Below are 23,645 nucleotides of genomic sequence, written 5' to 3'. Positions count from 1 at the left end.
CCAGATGTTGTAATGAGCCCTGGAGACTCAAAGGCAAAAAGAAAAATAAGCCCCACCCTCCTGAAACTTCCATCCCATTGGAGTGGAGTGGGGAAGAGATTGCAATGACATGGGTGAATAAATAGAAAATAAAGTGGAAAGAAAAGATGGAAGACCTGAGATCAAACCCCAACTCTACTACTAACTATGGTGGCATTGACCAACCTGTCTGGGTCTGTTTCCTCATCTATAAACTGAGAGGGTTGGATTGGGTAGCTTCTGAGTTCTCTTCTAGCTTTAAATCTATCATCTATGATCCTCTCTAAATACCAGCTCATTGACAGGTAGGGGGCAGGGATCTGAGAAGCCCCTTGTAGGAACTGGCTAATGAGCTGAATTTTGAAGGGAGTGAGAGATTCCAACAGGGCAGGAAAATAAGCAAGAGTGTTCCAGAAAGGTGGGAGATGGAATCTCTTATAGCCAGAAGATCAAGGAAGCCCTTTTAGAACATTGAGTGCAGAGGGAGGGGAGTAATGTAAAATTTTAAAAGGGAGAAATCCTTATTAATTGTTCATTTTCCTTCCTTTTTTGTGGTAGACTTTTATTCTTCATTTCATGGCCCTTATACTCATTTATTCCTTCTTTAGTCTCTGTATTTGTCATTAAAGGGTACTCTTCTACATAGGTACTGTGATTTTGTCTTGCGGATGTGGCCCTCACTCCCCTTTTTTGGTTGTGCCTCACCCCTAGAAATACCAATTCCTGAAGGTGATAGAGAGGAGCATTGCCCCTACTAGCAATTTCCCTGTTTCCCTGATTTTCAGGGGCACCCCTCTCCCCAGATCCTTTTTTCCCCATTTATCATGAAATCTCTCTGGATCTGTATCCTCCCATGATTCTGCAATGTAGTCCCACAGAAACAATGGTTCACCTATGGACAGGAGTCTGTGATGATTCAGGCCTGTTCTTCCATTTAAGCTCAGGTTTCATTCTTGTCTCCTCATGTGCTCTTCATCTTAACGGCCCTTCGGTTGTTATTTGGCAGTAGTAGTCTTTTTTTTTTTTTTTACTCAGGATAATGTATTTCAATACCCTGCCTTCCTTAGCTGCTTTTTGTGTTTACTCTTTTTGCATTTCTGTTGCCTAGGGTGTTTGAAAAGCAAACAATCTGCTTGAATCTAGTTTTCTTTGTAGTAATACTTCAAATACCTCTTTTAATTGAATGCCCATTTTCTCATTAATGATTGGGCTCAGGTTTTGGGGGAGGGATATTTCACTTTGGGTTGCATCTCGAGCTCCTTTACTCTTTGGAACATAGTATTCCATTCCCTTCTGTGGTTTCTGGTAAATGCAGAATAATCTTGTGTTTTCCTTTCCTTTGTATTTGATGATCTTTCATTAAACTTTAGTGGCTCCCTATCACCTCCAAGATGAAATATAAATTCTTATTTGTCTTTTTAAAAGCCTTTCTTAACCGGACCCCTTTCCATATTTTTAGTCTCCTTGTACCTTACTCTCTCCACCTATGCTCTATGATTCAGTGATGCTGGCCCCCTGGCTGTTCCATGAACAAGATCCTCCATCTCCTCATTCAGAGCACTTTGTCTGGTTGTTTCCCATTTCCTGGAATGTTCTCTTCTCATCTCTGACTCTTGGCTTCCCTGACTCCCTATAAGTCCCAATTAGTTTCCTCTTCTAGAAGAAGCTTCCTCAGTCCTCCTCAGCCTTACCTTTGAAACTACCCCTGTTTGTACCTGGTTGTTTGCTTCATTCAAGTGAGGGTGGTGGCCACACAGCTTCTGTATTTTCCCTGGTTAAGGTGGGGGGGGGGGGAGGGCACAGTTGAGTTCTCTTGCAAACATGCTTCCTGCTTTCTATGGTATGGGGTTGTGGCCGGGGCAGAGAGGGGTTTATTTGGCGGCCCTTGGGTTGGATTTATCCAGCCGTCAGTGCAGAGGTCTGTGGGGAAGGGATGCTAAGTGAGCTTGTGAAAGATTTGCCTTCTCTGCCATTTGTTCATTGATTTATTACCTCATTAGCGTTCTTAATATCTTAGCTCATAGAGACAGCAGAAATTACTTTATCTCTTAGGAATGATCCCCATGAATTTGGGAAAAAATATCTAGTCCTTCATCATGTAGGTAATGTAGCAGAAAGACAGGCTGTAAATACCAAACAGAGCAGTTTGGTGGGATAGTTGATGACCTCATCTGTCAGGACTCATGATGACTATTAGCAAAAGACCACCAGGAAGAGAATGTGGTGGAGGCTAAAGCTACAACATTAACTGGAGAAAGAGAAAAACAGAGAGGGGGAGGTGTTTTATCTCCAAATCACTAAAATCATCCCCACATACAGATACCTGCTACCTTTGATGCAGGAGTGGGTAAAAAGGGGGATGGTGAGAAATCGACTGGACAGTCTAACTTTTGGGAACAATCAGAAGCCATACATACACACATCAAGAAAAGGAATATTTTCTGGGAGGGACTGCACGTGGTGAGCCTCCAATCCTTCTGTGGAATAAGACAACTAGGTTCAAGTACTGACTCTGCCACCACAACCATGGGCAAGTCACAGAGCCTCATCAAGCCTTGACTTCGTCATCTTTCAAATAAGGGGTTGGACTAGATGGCCCTAGTGAATCTATGATTCAGAGTTACTAATGATCATCCATTTCACTTTGCATCAGCTCATGTAGGTCTTTCCAGGTTTTTCTGAGAGCATCTTGCGCATCATTTCTTGTAGCACAATAGTATTCCATCATAATCAAATACCACAGTTTGTTCAACCATTCCCTATGGATGGCAATTTCCTCAATTTCCAATTCTTTGTCACCAGAAAAGAGCTGCTAGAAATATTTTTGTACATATAGATCCTTTTCCTTTCTGTTTTTTGCATCTTTTTGGATACAGACCTAGTAGTGGTGTTGCTAAGTCAAAGGGCTTTATAGCCCTTGGGGTATAGTTGCAAATTATAGAATGGTTGAAACTATTCACAACTCCACCAACAATGCATTAATCATTTTCTCCAACATTTTTCATTTACCTTTTCTGTCCTATTAGCCAATCTAATAGGTATGAGGTAGCACTTCAGAATTGTTTTGATTTACATTTTTCTGATCAATAGTGAGTTAGAGTATTTTTTCAGATGGCTATAGATAGCTTTGATTATTTTATCTGAAAACTGATCAGATCTTTTGATCATTTATCAACTGGGGAATGGCTCTTATTTTTATAAATTTGACTCAGTTCTTTATATGTTTGAGAAATGAGGCCTTTATGCCAAAAACTGGAAGTCAAGGGGATGTCCATCAATTGGGGAATGGCTGAATAAATTATGGTATATGAATGTAATGGAGTACTATTGTGCCATAAGAAATGAGGAACAAGAAGACTTCAGAGAGGCCTGGAAGGACTTATATGGTCTGATGCTGAGTGAAAGGAGCAGAACCAGAAGAACTTTGTGCACAGCAATGACCACAGTGTGCGAGAGTTTTTTCTGGTAGACTTGGAATTTTGTAATAACGCAAGAACTTCTTAAAAAAAAAAAATCCCAATGGTGGTTCTCAAGGCAAAGTGCCTTCCACACTCAGAGAAAGAAATATGGAAGTCATTCGCAAAATGTAGCAGATCATGTTTGTGTATGTGTATGTGTTTGTGTATCATGTTTTGATTTGTTATATGATTTCTTTCATTTATTTTAGTCTGACTACATAGCATGACTATAGTGAAAATATACTCAGTAGGAAAGTATATGTAGAACCCATACAGAATTGTATGCAGTCATGGGGAGGGAGGGGGGTAGTGGGGGGTAGGTGTGGGGGGGATAAAATCTCAGTTGTATGGCAGTGATTGTTAAACATTAAAAAATAATAATAAAAAAAAAGAAATGAGGCCTTTATCAGAGAAATTTGCTTCAGAATTTTTCACAGTTACTGTTGCTAACTGTATTTCCCTCTATTCTATTCGCCCTCCCATCTATTCTATTCTCTCTCTCCTTTCGCCCTGTCCCTCCTCAGAAGGGTTTTGTTTCTGACTACCTCTCCCTCAATCTGCCCTCCCTTCTATCACCCCTCCCTTCTTTTTTCCCCTGCCGCTTCTACTTTCATATAGGGTAAGATAGATTTCTATACCCAGTTGAGTGTGTATGTGATTCCCTCTTTGTGCTAATTCTGATGAGAGTAAAAGTTCACTCATTCCATCTCACCTCCCCCCTCTTCCCTTCCACTGTAAAACCTTTGTCTTGCCTCCTTCAGGTACCTCTTCCTTTAATTTAATTTTTTTAGACATCATCCCTTCATATTCAACTCACACCTGTACCCTCTCTCTATATATACTCCTTCTAACTGCCCTAATAATAAGAAAGTTCTTATGTATTATAAATATCATCTTCCCACCTAGTAATATAAAGTTTAATTTTATTACACCCCTTATGATTTCCCTTTCCTGTTTACTTTTTCATATTTCTCTTGAGTCTTGTATTTGAAAGTCATATTTTTTATTCTGCTCTGGTCTTTTCAACAAGAATACTTGAAAGCCATCTATTTCAGCTAATATCCATTTTTCCCCCTGAAAGATTATACTCAGTTTTGTTGGAAAGGTGATTTTGGCTTATAATCCTAGCTCCTTTGCCCTCTGGAATATCATGTTCCAAGCCCTCCAATCTTTTAATGTAAAAGATGCCAAATTTTGTGCTATCCTGGCTGTGGCTCCACAATATTTGTATTGTTTCTGACTTTTTGCAATATTTTCTCCTTGACCTGGAGGCTCTGGAACTTGGCTATAATATTCCTGGGTATTTTCATTTTGGAATCTCTTTCAGAAAGTAATTGGTAGTAATAACGCAAAAACTTCTTATAAAAAAAAAAAATCCCAAAGGTGGTTATCAAGGCAAAATGCCTTCCACACTCAGAGAAAGAAATATGGAAGTCACTCACAAAATGTAGCAGATCATGTTTGTGTATGTGTATGTGTTTGTGTATCATGTTCTGATTTGTTAAACGATTTCTTTCATTTATTTTAGTCTGACTACATAGCATGACTATAGTGAAAATATACTCAATAGGAAAGTATATGTAGAATCTATACAGAATTGTATGCAGTCGTGGGGAGGGAGGGGGGTAGTGGGGGGTAGGTGGGGGGGATAAAATCTCAATTGTATGGCAGTGATTGTTAAACATTAAAAAATTAAAAAATTTAAAAAAATTTTAAAAAAAAGAAAGTAATTGGTAGATTCTTTCAATTTCTATTTTTGCTTCTGGTTCTAGAATGTCAGGGCAGTTTTCCTTGATAGCTTATTGAAAGATAATATCTTGGCTCTTTTTCGATCATGACTTTCAGGTAGTCCAATAATTTTAAAATTATCTCTTCTGGATCTATTTTCCAGGTCAGTTGTTTTTCCAGTGAAATATTTCACATTATCTTCTATTTTTTCTGTTCTTTTAGTGTTGTTTTATTGCTTCTTGTATTCTCATAAAGTCATTAGCTTTTCATTTGCTCAATTCTAATTTTGAAGGAATTCTTTTCTTCACTGAGTTTCGAATCCTTTTCCATTTGGCCAAATCTTATTTTTTTAATAATTATTTTATTTGTTTTCAGTGTTCTACAATCACTTCCATATATCTTAGATTTTTTTCCCCCTCCTTCCCCCTCCCCCCCCCCACTCCCTCCCCAAGATGGCTTGCAATCTTATATAGGTTTTACACATACGTTCCTATTAAATGCATTTTCACCTTAGTCATGTTGAATAGAAGAATTAAAATGAGTGGAAGAAACCATAAGACAAAACAAAACAGAATACAAAAGTAAATGGTCTGCTTCATTCTGTGATCCAGTTCCATAGTTCTTTCTCTGGAAGTGGAAGGCATTTTGACTCAAAAGTCCATTGGGAATTTTTTAGGTCCTTCTTTGCTATGATGGACTACCTGAAAGATTCCTCGCAGTGGTTGTTGCTGTGTACAAAGTTTTCCTGGTTCTGCTCTTTTCACTAAGCGTCAGATCATAAAAGTCTTTCCAGGCCTCTCTGAAGTCTTCTTGTTCATCATTTCTTATAGCACAATAGTATTCCATTACATTCATATACCACAACTTGCTCAGCCATTCCCCAATTGATGGGTGTCCGGCCAAATCTATTTTTAAGGAGTTTTTTTCTTCAGTGAATTTTTGTGCCTCTTTTCCATTTGGCCAATTCTGCTTTCTAAGGCATTCTTCTCATTGGCTTTTTGGACATCTTTTACCATTTTTAAGGTGTTATTTTCTTCAGTATTTTTTTGTATCTCCTTTACTAAGCTGTTGACTCATTTTTCATTATTTTCTTGCGTTACTCTCATTTCTCTTCCCAATTTTTCTTCTACCTCTCTTACTTGATTCTCAGAATCCTTTCTGAGCTCTTCCATGTCATGAGACAAATTCATATTTTCTTGGAGGCTTTGGATGTAGGAGCCATGACTTTGTTGTCTTCTGTGTGTTTTGCTCTTCCTTGTCACCATAGTACCTTTCTGTGGTCAGAACTTTTCCTGTTCACTCACTTTTCCAGCATATTTTTTTACTTAAGTCTTTGCTAAAGTAGGGCTGTGCTTCTAGGGTGGAGGGTATACTATCCCAAGTTTCAATGATTTTGTGCAGGTGTTTTCAGAGATATTTCTAGGGACCTGTAAGTTTTCAGTTCTTCCATGATAATATAATCTAAGGAGAGGTATTTGCTACTCTTCTGGCCTGTGAATGACCACAAGCACTCTTTTCTGCCCTGGAACTGTGGGGAGGGTACCTGCTCTGTAGCCACAAACTCTGATGTGCTACAGCTTCTTCTTACCCTGAGACTTCCACCTAGGATTGGGACCCAGATCTGAGTACGGGCTAAGCAACAGAGTCCTGCCTTTGTGCTAGCAAAGAGATTCCTGTAATCTCCTTCTGTCCAGTTGTTTAATATCCTCCACCCCATTGTCTATGGGCTGAGAGCTCCAGAAACAATTGCTGGAGCTGCTGATTCACTGACTCTCTAGACCTGTTCCTGATTTGCTCAGGCCAGGCCTTCACTGGACTATGTCCAACTCTCACTCAGGGGTTACAGACCTTTCCTGCCGACCTTCTAAGTTGTCCTTGGCAGGAAAAATGTGCCCTAGTAATTAAATTCCTAAACCATAATGGTCTTAGACTTAACCTGGGGCAGACTACCCAGAGTGCCCCAGACCTTAAGGTTGCAGAGGTTTGTAAGACTAAAGAGGAAAAAGAAAACCATAGGATAAAGGGAAATATTAGACGATCCACCACAAAATACCTGGAGAAGCCATTGGAGCTGGGGTGGCAGGAAGTTTCCTGCTATATTGAGTGGATCCTTGGTCCAAATTTAGAAACAATGAGAATGATGGAAATGGTGGAGAGGGAGCCTCCAGGTGGAATTCTGGGGAAGCAAGAAGAGTACCTTGGAATGTTGGCATTGGATCTTCAACCTATGTTCATGGGCTAGGCTTTTTTTTAGATGACTTAAAGATCCCCTTTGAATACCAAGTCCCCATGAAACTGAGGAAAAAAGAGTCTCACTGACCTCCTAATGTTCTCTTAACACCATTGACTGGTCTTTAGCTCTAATATAGAGAAAGAGTCCAAGGTCCCAGAGTCCCACTTTTTAACAGAGGTTTTGGACAGGCAGGCCTTTGGGAGGCAAATGTAGGCTTGTTTCCATACTAGAAGAGCAAGTCTTTTTTTATCTGGGTGTTGGGTGGATGACTTTTATAGCTGGAGGTATCAGGCAATTAATGTTTAAACAGTAACCAGGACCCTGGGTTCACACAGATGGGGTCCATTCCTGGGGATGACTCCAAAAGCATCAGTTTCTTTCTTTGGATCATTGTTCCCCATCTTGCATCTCACATTACTCTCATTTCTCCAAATGTGAGTAACAAGTGTCCCAATTCCCACAGAACCATTTAGGGTACTAAATGCATATTGGATATAGGACAGTCTTTTATTTCAGCCTCCTTCCTGCCTCTGTCTCTACCAAAATACATAACACCTAAAGAACTCGGAGAAGCTGATGAGCATATCCAAAGACACATAAACTACTCAAGTAGCCCATTAAACTACCCCAGAGAGGTAAATTTGAAGACCCAAGCAACTCACAACAGTATCAGGAAATGGTGACCAAGGTCTAGATGTCTTGGCTCCCTATGATATGCCACCAGTCCTCCAACTCCAGCTTCAGGGGCCACATGGGGGAGAGAATTGCTTCTTCTGCTGGCCAGTACCCCCAAATGCTCAAACCTGGGAATTCTCCAATTGAAAGAACAAAAAGTTCCCACAGAACAAATGTTTTCTCAGGCCATGTGTTTCTGCAAGAGCCCTAGTTATTGACCTATACACAGGAAAGTAGAAAGCAGCTGGGACTAGAAGTGCATACATTCCCCTCTCTGGCCCTGGATATACACATACAACTGATCCTTTTCTGAAAGTCATCATTAAGTTTTCCTCATTGGGATGGAAGGAGGAAGGAAGAAATCTGCTTACTCCAACCCCATTTGCTGCACTCTAGGATAAGATACAGGAGAAAAAATGAAAAGGGAAGGAGACAGAGAAGGAGAGGGTGAGGAAAGAGGAAAGGGAAAGGAAGGATGGAGAGAACATAAGCATTTGTACCTGTCCAGACCAGACAATTGAGTTCCCCCAGGGCCTGAGCTGCTACTATACCTTTTATGTCCCAGTCAGTGAGCTTCAGGAGACCCTAACAGAAATCCTCTGGCCTGTGGCCTCTTCATTCTCAAATCTTCCCAGGGTACCCTGCACCAGCCCCATTCCAGGCCACCAGCCTCTGCCTCAACTTCACCTCAGGGCCTTATCCAGTGCTGACAGGTTGCTCCCCATCAGACCCACCCAAAAGTCAAGCTCTTGTCTTCTGTCCAGATGGCTCCAGGCCACACCTTGGCATGCTCCAGCCTGCTGGAAGTCAGGCCTGCTAGACTTGTCAAGAATCAGCAACACTACCACCTCCCCCCCCCTTCCCAAGGTTGATTGGTTGGGGTGGGGGATGTCCTTGAACAGTCTAATCACCTGCCTAGGCTCTTTCTTCAATGGTTACCATTCTCCTGTTCCATCATACTTTATCTGTCCCAGTGATTCTGACCCCCTGGCTGTCACTGCTTAAATCCTGTTCCTCACCCCTACTGCTTCCTCACCTGCCCTCCACCCCACCAGCCTTTTCACTCTGCTTTCTGGAGTTTGAAGACTTGCTTCAGTCAGCTTTTCATTTCTATTCCCTTCCATCTTGTGGCTCTTGCTGAGACCTGGCTCCCGCCCCATGGCCCAGCCTTCCTCCCTGTCCAGCCCCAGCTGCACCCCTGGACTCCTCCTCAAGCTCTATCCCTTCTTCCGGGTTCTTCCTGTGCTTCCTCTTGAAGGTCCTTTCAGTTCATAGGTAGCGCCATGTTTATGTGATTTCCCCCATGTGGATAAATCCATATTTATCCATCACGATTCAAAAAGCTATTGTCTCCCCAGGTTCCATAACGAGTTCAGAGTCAGGCTGGTCCAGCCCAATCTCAGCTTCACAGAGACTGTCAGACCTTTGTTTTCACCATCTTCCCAAGCCTTTCACATCTGTGTTCATGAACTTTGGAACTACTTTATCCCATCATGATCACCTTCCCACCTTTCCCTCTCCCCATGACTCCTAACCTTGTTAGCCCCTCAGTTCCCCTCTAGAACATCAGCTCCATCCAAGCTTCACCTTCCCTTTCCCCATCTGGCCACTTGGTGAACCACTTCTAATTTCTTTTATAGTATGAACTTTAATATTAAGATCATGTATCATTTAGAATATATTATAGGATATATAATTCCGCTTTTACACAATTCTTATTCTTTTTTAAACCACTCAAAAAAACCTTGCTGGGGTCCCATGCTTTCTTGACAAACCACAGAGTCCAAGGCCTCCTCAGCTATTGATTCATTTTCCTTTGTCTTGCAACATTTATTGCTAGATGTCTGGGCTCATTTGGCTGATTTGAAGTCAGTTTTTCCTTCAGCTATTATATCTTCCCCCCGATTTTCTTGCTCCTGAGGTAATTTTCTTTCCTTATATTCCTCCTTAACTTGTTTTCTGGCTTCTTTCCCTTTGATTGTACAAGTGGATCTCAGCTTCCTCAACAGTGGGCAATTTGATCAGCCAGCTGGAGAAAATTCCCTTTTCACTGACCTCAGTGTCTACCTTAAGGGACTTCTGGGAGATCCAACCTTCTTTTGTTTTTCCCCAGCACAGGGAAGAGGGGTGTGGAGCACAACTGAGCCCCAATTGTAAGTCGTGCCAGAGTGTGGTGGACCAAGGTGGAGAGGATGCTAAATGAGCCTGCAGGATGGGGTGCTTGGTATCTTAGATATGGCGATCTCTGAACTTGCTTTATATCTTGTGTGTGATTCTTATTTTTGAGATGTCTGAAAGGATCAGAGAAAAAGTCTACATTTCCATCCCAGTGATTGTCCCAGTCTCCTCCCAATCTTCTTTTACAGCTTTTGAAAACTGCTCACCTTCCCTCAAGCTCAGGCCCAGCCTAACTGAACTTGTTGCTGTTCCTCTGTGCACACCTTACCCTCCTTGCCTTGTTCCCTTTGAGCCCCTCATTTCCTTCGCAATCTAGTTCTACTTTCTACATGAAGTATTTCCTGAACCTTTCAGATGTTAGAGCCCTCCTTCCCAAAATTACCTTGTTTCTATGTTTATTTGTAGGTAGTTACTATGTTCTGGCTTTCTCTTACATCTCCCTTCAAGGTTCTGGGGGTATTTTTCTCTAATTTCCTATGCTTAGATCCCCACCCATTGTGTGCCCCCTTCCTGTTGGGGCCACTGATCAGCATTCTGGGTCCATTTATATCAATTGGCTTTTACAAAGAAATGTTTACTTTGGAGATTGGTTGGTTGTTATCCTTTGTCTTCAAAGAGGACCAAAATGACATCACCATTGTGAAGTGAAATTTCAGTGTATCCGACTGTGGCTGATCAGACCAATACGAGCTCAGAATGCTCTACCATAGGTTGGGCACAGATAGTCTGTGCGAATATTTGGGGTAGATGTCCCAAATTTGTGCATCCTGCGTTTACTTTGTGCTGTCTCAGTTCTGCTTTGTTCAAAGAGCACAAGCACCCTTTTCTGATGTGGGCATGCCATGCTGAGTGGTCCTGTGCCAGTGTCTCCCATGTTGGACAGTCAAATCCAAAGTTCTTGAGAGAGACCTTGAGAGTATCCTTCTATTACTTCTGGCCACCATGTGATTTCTTGCCCCATGCAAGTTCTCCATAAAATAGTCTTTTTGGCAAGTATGCATTTTGCATTTGAACAACGTGTCCAGCCCATTGGAGCTGCACTCTCTGAAGCATAGTTTGAATGCTTGGCAGTGCAGCTTGAGCAAGGACTTCAGTGTTTGGTACCTTATTCTGCCAAGTGATCCTCAGAATCTTCCTAAGACAGTTCAAATGGAAGCAGTTCACTTTCCTGGCATCACACCAGTAGACTGTCCATGTTTCACAAGCATATAATAATGGTTAGGGTTAGGGCCTAAAACTGTGGGATCTTATCCACTTCTATACCACTTTAGTCTGTGGGGAGTTAGATTCCAGCTGAATTCAGTGGGTCCTACTAAATTCATGTCAAGAGGTGCCATTGCTCCTAGATGAGTCCTTGTCTCCTCTTTGATTGAGCAGTGTCCCAAAGGTTGCTCCTTGCTCCTTGGGGCGTTGATGCTGCTCTGCTCTGAAATGCTGGGGTACCAGGGAGCCCTTCTGACTGTTTGAAAAGGACAGGAGCAGGAGGAAGCTTCACTTCTTTCACTCTGAAAGGAAAAAAAAAAAACACAGAGATTGGGGACCAGTCACATTTCCCAGGACCACATGGTCTTCAAGGGGAGAGGGCTCCATGGTCTGTCTCCTCATTGAATGCTGCAACCACTGGTTCAGCTGAAGAGAAAATGGCCAGAAAGACTAGTCTGAGACCAACTGAGCCCTTCTGGAGGCAGCCCATCCTGGTGATGCTCCCAATTCAATGGTTAGCGGAGGTCAAAACCTGGACCACTATCATTGCAAGGCACTCCCATTCCCACAGACATATTCTGGCTACCTGGGGTGATCCCAGCAGAGGGATTCACTGCCTGACTGCTCCTGACCCCAGGTCACATGATCCTCAGTCAACAAGGACCTACATCCATTTGGGGGAGAGTCACCTGTTTGGTTTCATGGTCCACAGTTGTGACTCCCTCCCTGTAGCCATCCAAAAAAGAGAGCAGAGAATGCCAGGAGCACATTGGCTTCATCCCGTCACCTTAAATCCTTTTGTGACAGTGTCAGCTCACCTGCAGACCAGAGGAACTGTGTAGACAAGATTTGCCTGGATCTTAGCAAGGTATTTGACAAGGTCTTTTACATTATTCTTGTAAAAAGGTGTAAAGAATGTGTACTAGTACAGCACAATGCAGTGAATTCAGAACTCTGGACCCAGAGATCTGGCAAACAGGTGCATAGAGAGGTCCTGTGTGATTGTATCTCAGGGATAAGGCATGTTATATATTAGATGGGTCCCCTTCAGGCACTTGCAAGCTGTATGTGATCATGAGCAAATCCCTTATCTTTGTCAGAGTCTCATTTTTTTCATCCCTAAAATAGGGGTGGTAATATTTGGACTCCCAACATCACAGGACTAGGTAGGAAAGTGCTATGTAAATGTAACACCTCTGCTCACAGGGTTGAGCCCCTCTCTGAAGAGCAGCCCTATGGACATGCACTGTATGGATAAAGGACCATGACTGCTGATTGACTGAGACACCATTGGCTGATGTGGAAGGTGTCACTTCAGATTGGTGGAAGATGCTTTGGAGAAGGAGGCAGAGAGGCAGGCGAGAGCAGCTTTGGGGTGACAGATAGGAGAGGGTTCCACAGCTGCAGATGGCGGAGCCTCCATGAGGTCCTTCAATTGGCAGTGACTGAAACCCTCGAAACTGCTAAGAGCCATTTCACCCTGGTGAGACCGTTTTCTCTCCAGGGGAGCTGAAATCTCATCTCAGCCAAGAATCTCATTTATTCTTGAGGTCCATTCTAACTGTTGTGACTTCTCTGGTTTCTGTTAGTGCTTGCTTTTATGAAGAGGTTTACTAGGTGTTTGTGACATTCTTTTGTATAACCAGCATTTGGTGTTAGGGAGCGATACTAGTGATAGTCAATGAGCTTTTATTAAGCACCTACCACATGTGAGCCACAGTGCTATACACTGGGAGATAGAAAAAGGTAAAAGACAATTCCTTCTCTCCAGGAGCTCACAGTCTAATGAGTGAGACAAATGCAAACAGCCATGTACAAACAAGATAGAGGCAGGACAGATGGGAGATGTTCCACAGAGGAAAGACACCAGAATTAAGAAAGACCAGGAAAGACTTCTTTGCTGAAATCAGGACTTTGGCTAAGCCGTGAAGGAATCCAGAGAAGCAGAGCTGAAGAGGAAGAGACTCCAGGCACGGCCACAGTCAGGGGAAATGCCCTGAGCTGGGGGTATTGTCTGAAAGAAACAGGAGAGAGGAGAATGTCGCTGAATTCAAATCTGGTTTCAGACACTTCCTGGGTGTGTGACCCTGGACAAGTCACTGCACCCTGTTTGCCTCAGTTTCCTCATCTGTAAAATGAACTGGAGAAGGAAATGGAAAACCACTCCAGTATCTTTGCCAGGAAAATGCCTAATGGAGTAACAGAAAGTCAGACTCAACTGAAATGACTGGACAACAAAGGTGACTGGGTTTAAAAGGAAAGGTGATGAGCTCTGTTTGGGACCTGTTGACCTTAGGGTGTCTACAAGACACAATAGACACAGACAGACCTCTTGCTTTGTAAATCTCAGCCAGAAAAGAATCAGTACCAGGCATGCTGCCACACAAGAGTAATGTAATGACATTCAAAACCTATTCTTCAGCTGGAAATTTGCTTAGAGAGGTACATTCATCCTGAGGTATAAGGTCAGTGGCTTCAGCACTGTTTGATGATGAGAACACTATGGAAGGGTTCAGCTCATCTCTCTAATATCACATCCTTATCACTAATCAATGTGGCTCCATCAGCTCTGAGCAGTTCAGATGCACCAAAGGTCTTTGGCCCATGAATAACCTTCAGGGCATCACAAAAGCAATTTGCATTGTTACTATCAGCATAAAACAGAATTTCATCTGCTTTCTTTCCCAAGAATCGTACATCGCTCTGAACTTCACTTGTCCTTTACTTTTGATGGAATTAAATGCTGCCTTTTAGAGATGATGAACTAGCCTGCTGGTAAATCCTGTGGAGTTTTCACTTTGTTTGGTTTTTACTTAGCAGCTTCTGATCTTCCCCACCATTTTTGTCAAACCAGTCTTTATGTTTGCAAGTGTTCTGACCTAGATGAGCAAATGTGATGCTGGACACCATATCTCTGCAAGCTGCCCACTTCTTTTCTGCTCCACTGATGCCGGCTGTGTGTGGGCTGCGTTTTCTCTCCAAGTTAGCAATGAACTGTTCACTCAGAGAAGTACTTTAATCTGGTGGTCATTTGTCTGGTGTTCATCTTGCCTTGGGGCCACAGGTTTGTTGAATGAATATTTAGCTTGGGGAAGCTAAGTCTATGATCAGTCCAGCACTCTGCACCACATATCACCTTCATTACTCTCCCATCCTGTTTGTCTCTTCTCCTGACAATGACATAGTCTATCAAATGCCAGTGTTTGCTGTGAGGGTGCATCCACAAAGTTTTGTGTTTAGGTAAACAGAAGACAGTGCTTGCTCTCATGCTTTTTACCATGATGTTTTTAGCAATGTTGTCAGATACCTTCAATGAGGCCAAAAACAGCATCAAAGTCACCTACCACACTAATAGCAAATTATCTAACTTAAAAAGGCTAAAAGCTAAGACTAAAATGGAGTGAAAATTGGTGCATGACTTTTATTCACTGATGATTGTGCACTTAATGCAGCCTCTGAAGCTGAAATGCAACAAAGTATGGATTGATTCTCTCCTGCTTGTGCTAATTTTGGCCTAACAACACCAAGAAAACATCTCCACTAGCCAGTACCATACCATCTATACCATCAGTTACAGCAAATGGAGAATTTTGAATACTGTGGATAAGTTCATTTACCTTGGCAGTATGCTTTCCAGGGATGTCCATAATGAGGTTGATGGATGCATTGCCAGAGCTAGCTCAAAGGAAAGTGTGGGAGAGAAGAGGTATTAACTTGGCTACCAAGCTGAAGGTCTACAGAGCCATTGTGCTGACCTCATTGTAATATGCCTGTTGAACCTGGCCAGTCTACCAGTGCCATGCCAGGAAACTGAATCACTTGCATTTGAATTATCTTAGGAAGATTCTGAAGATCACTTGATAGGATAAAAGACCAGACACTGTCTTTTCTCAAACTAAATTGCCAAGCATTCAAACTCTGCTTCAGAGAGCACATCTCTGATGGGCTGGCCATGTTGTTTGAATGCCAAATGTACATTTGTCTAAAAGACTGTTTTATGAAGAACTCACACAGGGCAGGCAATCACATGGATGTCAGAAGAAGCGATACAAGGACACTTTCAAGGTCTCTCTGAAGAACTTTGGAAATGATTGCATGACAAGGGAGACCCTGGCACAGGAGCACCCATCATGGCATGCCTGAATCAAAGACACTGTGCTCTATGAGTGAAGTAGAATTGCAGGAGCTCAAAAGAAACATGAGATGCCCAAATTTAGAGCCATGTCCACCCCAAATGTTCATATGGACAGCTTGCACCCGACCTTTGGCAGAGCCTTCTGAGCTCATATTGGTGTGATCAACCACAATCAAATCCATTGGACCTTGACTCCAACATAGTGATGTCATTTGGGTCCTCTCTGAGAATGACAGACACCCAGCTGACCCCCTGGTACCTTATCTGAGACCACAATTTAGTCTTCCATCTTGGGGATTCAGCTGGAGTGTAATAAATCCTATTTCACTCTGCATAAATCTTAGTGCTTTCAGTGTGTGCTTTGAAAGCAAGTTGCCAGGTTTATACTTTCTAATCTGCCTTGGATTAGAAGGTTCTCCGTTTTATGGGCAAGTTTATCTCATCCATATTCATGGCTGTCAATACTGCTAGTCTTTTCTCTCCATCAGATAAATTCTGTGATAACATTTCTTGTCTTTTAAAAATGTTTTCCTTTTCTACAGAAGAAAAGTCAAAGAAAGACAATGAAATCAATGGTAGAGTTTATCTTATTTGGAATAATCAGATTCTATTTTTCTTCTCATTAAGACCCAAATCACAGTCATATTCTTGTCTGTTTCCTTTTTTGGTATTCAACTTTATTGGTTACAGTTGATTTTTCATGTTTTTCCTGGAGCTCTCCCCTTCCCACCTCTTCCCCTCCTTCTAAAGCTGGCTTCTCCTTTTCTCTGTCCCAGATTAGTGCTATGTATCTTTATTGAATTTCTAACAGTATAATATACATGTATATGCATGTTTTATGTACTTACACATACTGTGCATATATATACATAATATGCATGTGTGAATATATACATGCTATGTGTATGTATATTTTATGTATTTGTACATGCTATGTATGTGTGTTTATTTTATGGATATATACATGCTATGTATATGTATATGAACATGAATATTTTATGTATATATACCATGCATATGTGTGTATATATGTATATATGAATGTATGTATGTAAATTTTCCCTTGCCTACCCCGGGTAAAAAGAAATTTCATGAGCACCCTGCTTTTACTACCTGCCATTCATAAGACCAATCCCCAAAATCTGAAATAGTTTTTAGAAGAAATTTGTCAGATTGCTTGGTAGAGAGCATGAGAGCTGGAAAGAAGAATTGGCTTCCACTGTGGTCTTTGTGGGTGACATTCTATGGCACTCAGACAAGGACACGAGGACATTGGCTCCATTGGCCTCACATAGGCAGTAGGTAGTCTCCAAAAGAAGAGCAGTTTCAGATGTACGCCAGCAGGTAAGTTAATTTAATTTGGGGAACCCAAAATACAACTTTGGGTGGATCTAAAATAAAACCTTTGGGGGCCCCAAACAAGCACTCAGTGGGCTCTAAACATTGCTAAGGACCACCCTGCTTACCTGGAGCATCTCTGAGGTCAACTTTTTGGTTAGACAATTGTCTATCCCCACAAAGCTGGGTTCAGACACTATTAATAAATGATAAATAATAATCCTTGCCTCTCACCTTTGTGTTTGCATATTCTTTTCCTGTGGCATCCCACTTACAAGAAATAGTCAGTTCCTCCTTTTTCTTCTCTTTTCTATTGCTTTTCTCTTTGTTCCCCCAGGGGCCCTTAGAGATGACAAAGCTCTGAAAGGATCCGCCCCTTCTCCCCATTTCTGGATATAAATACTTGGTGACCACTTAGTCATCTTAAGCTGTACAGCCTTCCTTTTCTAGAGTTTTGCCATCTCCTGAATTGACCTTTGAAGTCTCTGTCCAACTTTGGCTTTCTCGGCAGGAATTTATGGAAGTCAAGTTGGAAGTCTTCTCTTCAGGGAAGTCCAATTGTTTTCCCAATTAAATTATACTCATCTTTGCAGGCTGCTTGGATCTTGGGAGCCTCTGCTTGTCCTGTATTCCTATTGTGTGCCCTTTGTTCAGTCATATTCTCACCTTTCCCCCAAACAAGGCTTCTGAGTGGAGCTTTTGTTTTGGCACTTTTCCTTTGACCTGGGAGCTCCGCCTTGGGAGTTCTTTCTGGTGGTGACCCCATGCTTGGTTCTGTCCCAGACCTGATTTTGGCCTCAAGGAGTTCTCACAGGGGTACAAACTATGTTTGTGATGGCACATGTGCCTTCTCTCAGGGCTGTGTTTTGACTTGGTTCATTCCCTAAGGATACTCCTTTGCTGACCCTCCCTGGAATCTTTGACCAAGAGCTTCCTTCAGTTCTTCCTATAAGGCTTTCTTCAGCTTAGAGGCACTTTGCCTCCCCCCATTTGAGGTGGGGTCTTCTCCTGGCGATTCTGTGGCCCCTCAGCATTGCTTCATTCTCCTGGTTCTTGACATAATGATTTCTAGTCTCTCCAATGAACCCCCCATTTTTAACTCCTGAGCTTCTCCTCGGCGGGGGCTTGGGGGAGGCTCTGACTGAACCCTGTGAAGTGGGGAGGGGTCTCGATGATACTCCATCACAGGTTCCTCTTGTCTCTGCTGCTGCTAGACTCCAGCAGGTATGGGGCTGGCAGCAAGCTCAGGGCATGGGACACAGCAGGGACAGACAATGGGATGTGGGGGCCAGGCCTGGGGAGCCTTCCTGGGCAAGTTGGCAACTCAAGGCACCCTACAAAGTGGCCCTCAGTTCAGAGGAGGACCTGGCAGGAAACCCACCATCCTCTGGCCTCATCACTTGCCTTTTCTCAGTGCCCTTTGGGAGGGGGGGTGGAGGGTAACTGGATCTCCCTTAGGCCTTGCCATGATTCTCCCTCTTTTGTTTCCAGGGTTTACTCAGCTGCAAATGGACCCTCCTTGTGACAGAGGCTGCCAAGGCCCTCGGACAGGGGCAGCCAGCGTGCGTGTGACTGATCTGAGCTGGCATGGCCTCCAAAACCCCAGTCCCCTAATCAAGGATGATGGCGGTGCTGAGGTGCTGTTGGAGGAGTACCTGTCCCCCTCCAAGCTGGTGAGTCTGGTAGCCCCCAACTGCTTGGGCAGGTGGCTGGCTCACTCCCTAGCTCCTTTGGCCTGCAGGTCCTGGCTCTGGAGCTCCCAGCTTCATCCACACACCCCATCCATCACCCAGGGACTGCAGGATAACACTCCCCACACTCTCACACCCCCTATGCCTCCCTTGCCCACTGCAGGGTTACTCCTCTTTCTCAGCTTTATTAGGTACTGATGGCAGCTACCTCTGGTGGCCCCTGGCTCTTCCTTTCTCAGGCTTCACTTCTGCAGTTCCTGCCTCCCATCTTCAGACAGTGCAGATCCCTAGTCCCTCCCCCCCCCCCCACTCCCTAGGCTCGCTGCAGACACAGTCCCCTAGTGCTTTCCTGGTACAGAGAACCTGGACTCCACCAAGGGGGGAAGAAAGCTCCATAGTAAGGCCAAGTGATCCTCCCAGACACAGCAGACTTGACCTTCCGCATGCTGATCCTGGACTCTGATCACTGCAGGACAGAGCCAGAGTAAGAGGGCTCAGTGTGCTAGTGGGCCAAGAAGTCAGCTGACCACTGGAGGAACAACACCCTTCTTAGTGCAGCCATGTGCTTCCCTCATTGGGGGGGCTGGTGAGGGGCATCCAGAGAGCCCCCCATGTCTGAGTCAGGCCACCCACACAGCTCTCTGTACAGGGCAACAATCAGAGATGCCTTCATGCCCTTGGTTAAACTTGTCTGAGCCCAGACTTGGCCCTGGAAATCATGTGGATGTAAAGTGGTATCTCTGGACTCCTGGGTGGTCCTTGATGAGGTGAGGGCAAAAGGGGGCTTCATGCGGGTCTGCCTCAGCCGGGAGCAGAGGGGCAAAAGGGAGGTCGGGAGGAAGGTCACCAAAGGCAGAGGAAGCGCTGGGGAGTCTTCACTGTGCGTGTCCTTTTGTGAGGAGAAGCCAGGAAGATAGGGACCTGTTCCTGCTCCTGATACGCTGATTGGTCTTTGCAGCAGGCTCTAGCTCAGGTGGAGGACCTCCGGCAAGTGACCGTGCTAGAGATGTGCGTGGACACACGGGAGAACAGCTTGGGGAACTTTGGTAAGATGGGCGGCATCAGCCCTATACAGCCCATCCCTGACAGGCACATGCACACACACACTGGCACGCACACACACAGGCACATGCACATACACACATGTACACATACATATACACACACTGGTACATACAAGCATGCACACACAGACACCACATGCAAGCACGCATGCATGCTCCACCTCCAGACTCCATGATCTTAAAAGGCCAGGCCACTGGGCCTTGGGCTCCCCAAGGGACCATTTGCATATAATTGTACACACAGAAACACCCATACATGTGTGTACACTAGCACTCATGCACACAAATTACACAGACACAGGAAAAGTCATAGAATCATCAGATGTCTTAGTTGAAAAGTGTGTAACTCCTTGATAGGGAGTCGTCAGTAGTCAGTCAACTAACTTTGATTAAGCACTTCGGATGCGGAGGCACCATGCCAGGTGCTGGCCAGGGACACACAGAAAAGTTAGTCCCTCCCCTTAAGGAGTTCCCAGGCTAATGGAGGAGACCAAGTGCAAGTAGTTGTGGACAAATGTCTCAGAGATATGGCTCATCTCAGAAGGAAGGCACTGGGTGGGAACTGAGAGTGGCCTCCTGCAGAACAGGGAAGGAGGCAGCCAGGAAAGCCAAGAGGTGGAGGCCGGGAGAGTGGGCTGGAGGGGGAGGAGCAGCACAGATCCAAGGTCCCTGCCAGCCTGGTCACCTCTTCCAGAGCCAGGCTGCAGGTGAGGTCTGACCAGGCAGCCTGTCTGGCCTCGTGGAGAGGCAAGGGACAGGGGAGAAGCCCTTTCCTCTCTGTTGTCTGGGCTGGTATTCGAATGAGTTCATGTTCCTTGAATGAGGACATGCCCATGGTCAGAGACGAGGGGGCTCAGAGGCCTGTTGGCACCAGGGAGAAGCCAGAAGCAGGACAGAAAGATGGGGAGTGGGTCAACAAGTCAGTTCAACAAAAGTCTCTTCTTCCTTCTCCTTCCCTTCCCTTCCCCTTCCCCACACCTCTTGGCCACCTGAAAGTGTCAGTCAATGTCCCTCCTTCAGCAAGAAGCCCTTCCTGGACCCTCTAATTTCAGCACCTTCCCCTTGGGATGATTTATCCTGTCAGTCATCTCCCTCATTCACCTGTGAGCTCCCTAGAGGCAGGGACTGTTTCTCCCATCCCCACCCTTTTTTAAATCTCCAGCAGTTGACATAGTTCTTGGCACACAGTACATGAATAATAGGTCAAGTAACATTATCCCCATTTTAAAGATGGGTAAACTGAAGCCCAAAGCTTTTATGACTGCCCCTGACTACTCTGGACTGCAGCCCCAGGAAAGTGTTGTAGTGGTGGTTGTTCAGTTGTGTCTGACTCTCCGTGGCCCCATTTGGGGTTTTCTGGGCACAGATGCTGGGGCAGGGGGGAGTTGCCATTTCCTTCTCCAGCTCAATTTTACAGATGAGGAAACTGAGGTAAACAGGATGAAGTGATTGCCCAGGGTCACACAGCTAGGAAGTGTCTGAGGCTGTATTTGAATTCAGGAAGAGGAGCCTCCCTGACTCTTGGCCTGGGGCTTTGTACACTGTGGTGCCTCCTAGTGACCCAGGAAAATACAAGACCTTCCAAGATTTCCCCTGGCTGACTCAGAGTCCTGGGAGGCCCTATCCTGAGGGGGGTGGGGGTGGGGGTGGGTGGTGGAGAAGAGGTCCTAACTCCTCAGAGTCTCCCAGAGGAAACATTGCCTTTCTCTCACCTGGGAGAGTGGAGATAGGAGAAGAAATTAGCTGGCCAGGAGCATCTGCTCTCTCCTTTAGCTCCCTGAGGCATTCACAGTATGGGCTTAGACCAGGCAGTCAGTGTCCTCCTGTTTCAGAGTCAGGACAGAGGCTTTGGGCCAGTAATTGGGCTCCTGGGAAGGCAGTACCACTCCTTTCATCTGTGTCCACCCTTGGTGCTCCTGGCACAACCTTGCTGGGGGAGTAGGTGGGGGTGGGGGTTGAAGGATCCTACATCAGATCACTAGAGCTGTACAAGCTGCAACCTTGGGTCTCCTGGGGGAGCCCAGGAGCAGAAAGAGGGTAAGGAGAAGGCTCCTGTTAGAGAGGAGCTCCCAGCCAGGCTCCATAGTCTGATTTTGGCCTTGGGGCAAGTCATCTGTCCTGGAATGGGGGGGTGGAGAGGGAGGAGGTGCTGAGCCCTGCAGACCCACCCTGGGAAGGAGGCTCTCCAGCCAGCCTGCTGGCTGCTTTGGTACCAACGGTCTCCTCTCCTGTGACTGCACAGGTGCCCATCTGCCCAATCTGAACCAACTGAAACTGAACAACAGCCTGCTGGCCTCCATCAGGTAAGCGAGGAATGAGGAGCCAGGAGCACCTTGGCTAGCCTTCCTGGACAACAGAGGGAGTGCACAGGGGTACCATGGACAGTTCCCTTCACGCAGAGGTTGAGAGGTCCATGCTGTCCTGTCTTCTGTGTCCATCTGTCAGTCTGAGGGGCCAGGCCCCCTTCATTGTCTTTGTTGGGTTCATTGTCTTTGTTGGGAAGGGCTGGGGGCTCCACCCACAACACTGACCATTGCCCACACCTGCCTGCGCCTGACCTTCTCCTGCCCCCTTGCTGGTGCAGAGCCTGGGTTCCCTGGGATCCTCCAAGCAGTGTCCCAGGCTGCCTTGCTTCCACAGGGGTAGGTTTTGTAACGCACACAAGAGGATCTTCCCTTCTCCCCTGCCTTGCCCTAGCTCTCCTCTCTTCCTTCAGGTGCCTCTCATATCAGACCCTGGGAGGAGGAGACCTTTGGGTAGGGGCCATTCGAGGAGTCCCCAGCTGCTGATGGGTCTGGGGCATGGCCAAGGCTGGGCTCCCACACTGGGAATGATCTGCCTGTTTGTCTCCCAGAGTCACTGGCTTTCTTGATCACTCTTGCTTGCTCGTAGGTCTCATTTCCACCAGTCCTGGGATGCCTAGAACCTTGGGACCTCTTCCCCAGGCAAATCTCTATATGCGCTCTCCTGGCCTTTTTCACAATGTGCAGAGCAGGGCAATCCGTGAGTCACAGGGGATGAGAAGCTGTTCTGAGCCCTTCAGAGATGGCAACTGGGGGTGCCACAATGCCCAGTGTGCTGGACATGGAATCAAGGAGATCTGAGTTCAAATACAGCCTCACACACTTCCTAGCTGTGTGACCCGGGACAAAACACTGAACCTTTGTCTGCCTCGGGTTCCTCCGCTGTAAAATGGGGATTAGAATAGGGCCCTACCTCGAAGTTTGAGATCATAATTAGAAAGCGCTTAGCCTGACACACAGTAGGCACCACAGAAATAGTTCCCATCATTATTATTGTTAACAGAGGTCTCCATGACCTTGTTAGAGCTTGATCACTTTGGTCTTAGAGCCCATAGAACAGTCTGCACCCCACAGGGCTCTTGTTGAGGTGGAGACATTCCATAATCTCCCAGTCCTGACTCCTGGGACCCAAGGCTGGAAGGAGACTTAATCATATAAATGGAAAAATGTGGAACTCAGCCCGTAACAGAGCCCAGGTTAGCCTGACTCTGATGGAGGGTGACATGGCATGCAGAGGAGGAGGAGGAGGAGGAGGAGGAGGACAAGAAGGTACCATTGCAAGAAGGGCTCAGGGGAGTCCCTGCATAATAGCTTACCAGAAGGAAGGAAGAGAGACTGGAGAGGTGGCCCAAGGACACACTGGCAATGTCTGCCATGCTCCCCTTGAGCCTCTACCCCATGGGTGCTCTGCCAGAGACATGGGCTTTACTTTCATGCTTCATTCTTTTGCTTAGACAGAGTGTGATTTCCAGGATGGGGGACCTCCAGGCCTCTCCTCCCCCAGTAACTTTTCCTGTTTGCCATATGACATATGGTTCCCAGAAAGGCCTCTCAGCCCCGATGACTGATACATACACTGCACTCTATTTGGCCTTCTGTCTCTCTCCAGTTGCCTTTTCTC

At 45.2% G+C, this 23,645-nt stretch overlaps 1 protein-coding gene across 7 annotated transcripts in view; it reads left to right on the top strand.

Moving 5' to 3' along the window:
* Nucleotides 1–23,645, top strand: part of LRRC56 (leucine rich repeat containing 56) — a 56,821-nt gene that overhangs the window by 4,553 nt on the left and 28,623 nt on the right. For 3 of the 7 annotated variants that reach the window (XM_072639542.1, XM_072639539.1, XM_072639540.1), the window contains exons 2-4: nucleotides 18,458–18,639; nucleotides 19,616–19,703; nucleotides 21,964–22,024. In XM_072639542.1, coding sequence (XP_072495643.1) covers nucleotides 18,475–18,639; nucleotides 19,616–19,703; nucleotides 21,964–22,024 — 314 coding nt within the window. In that variant the 5' untranslated portion in view covers nucleotides 18,458–18,474. Of the gene's footprint in view, nucleotides 1–18,457; nucleotides 18,640–19,306; nucleotides 19,425–19,615; nucleotides 19,704–21,963; nucleotides 22,025–23,645 lie in introns of those variants that run through there. The other 4 variants (XM_072639543.1, XM_072639541.1, XM_072639545.1 and 1 more) reach the window with 4 other exon arrangements.

This window comes from Notamacropus eugenii, chromosome 2 (genome assembly GCF_028372415.1).
Source record: "Notamacropus eugenii isolate mMacEug1 chromosome 2, mMacEug1.pri_v2, whole genome shotgun sequence".
NCBI lineage: Eukaryota > Metazoa > Chordata > Mammalia > Diprotodontia > Macropodidae > Notamacropus > Notamacropus eugenii.
Note: the sequence above shows the minus strand (reverse complement) of the source record. Positions and strands in the feature narration are given on the sequence as shown.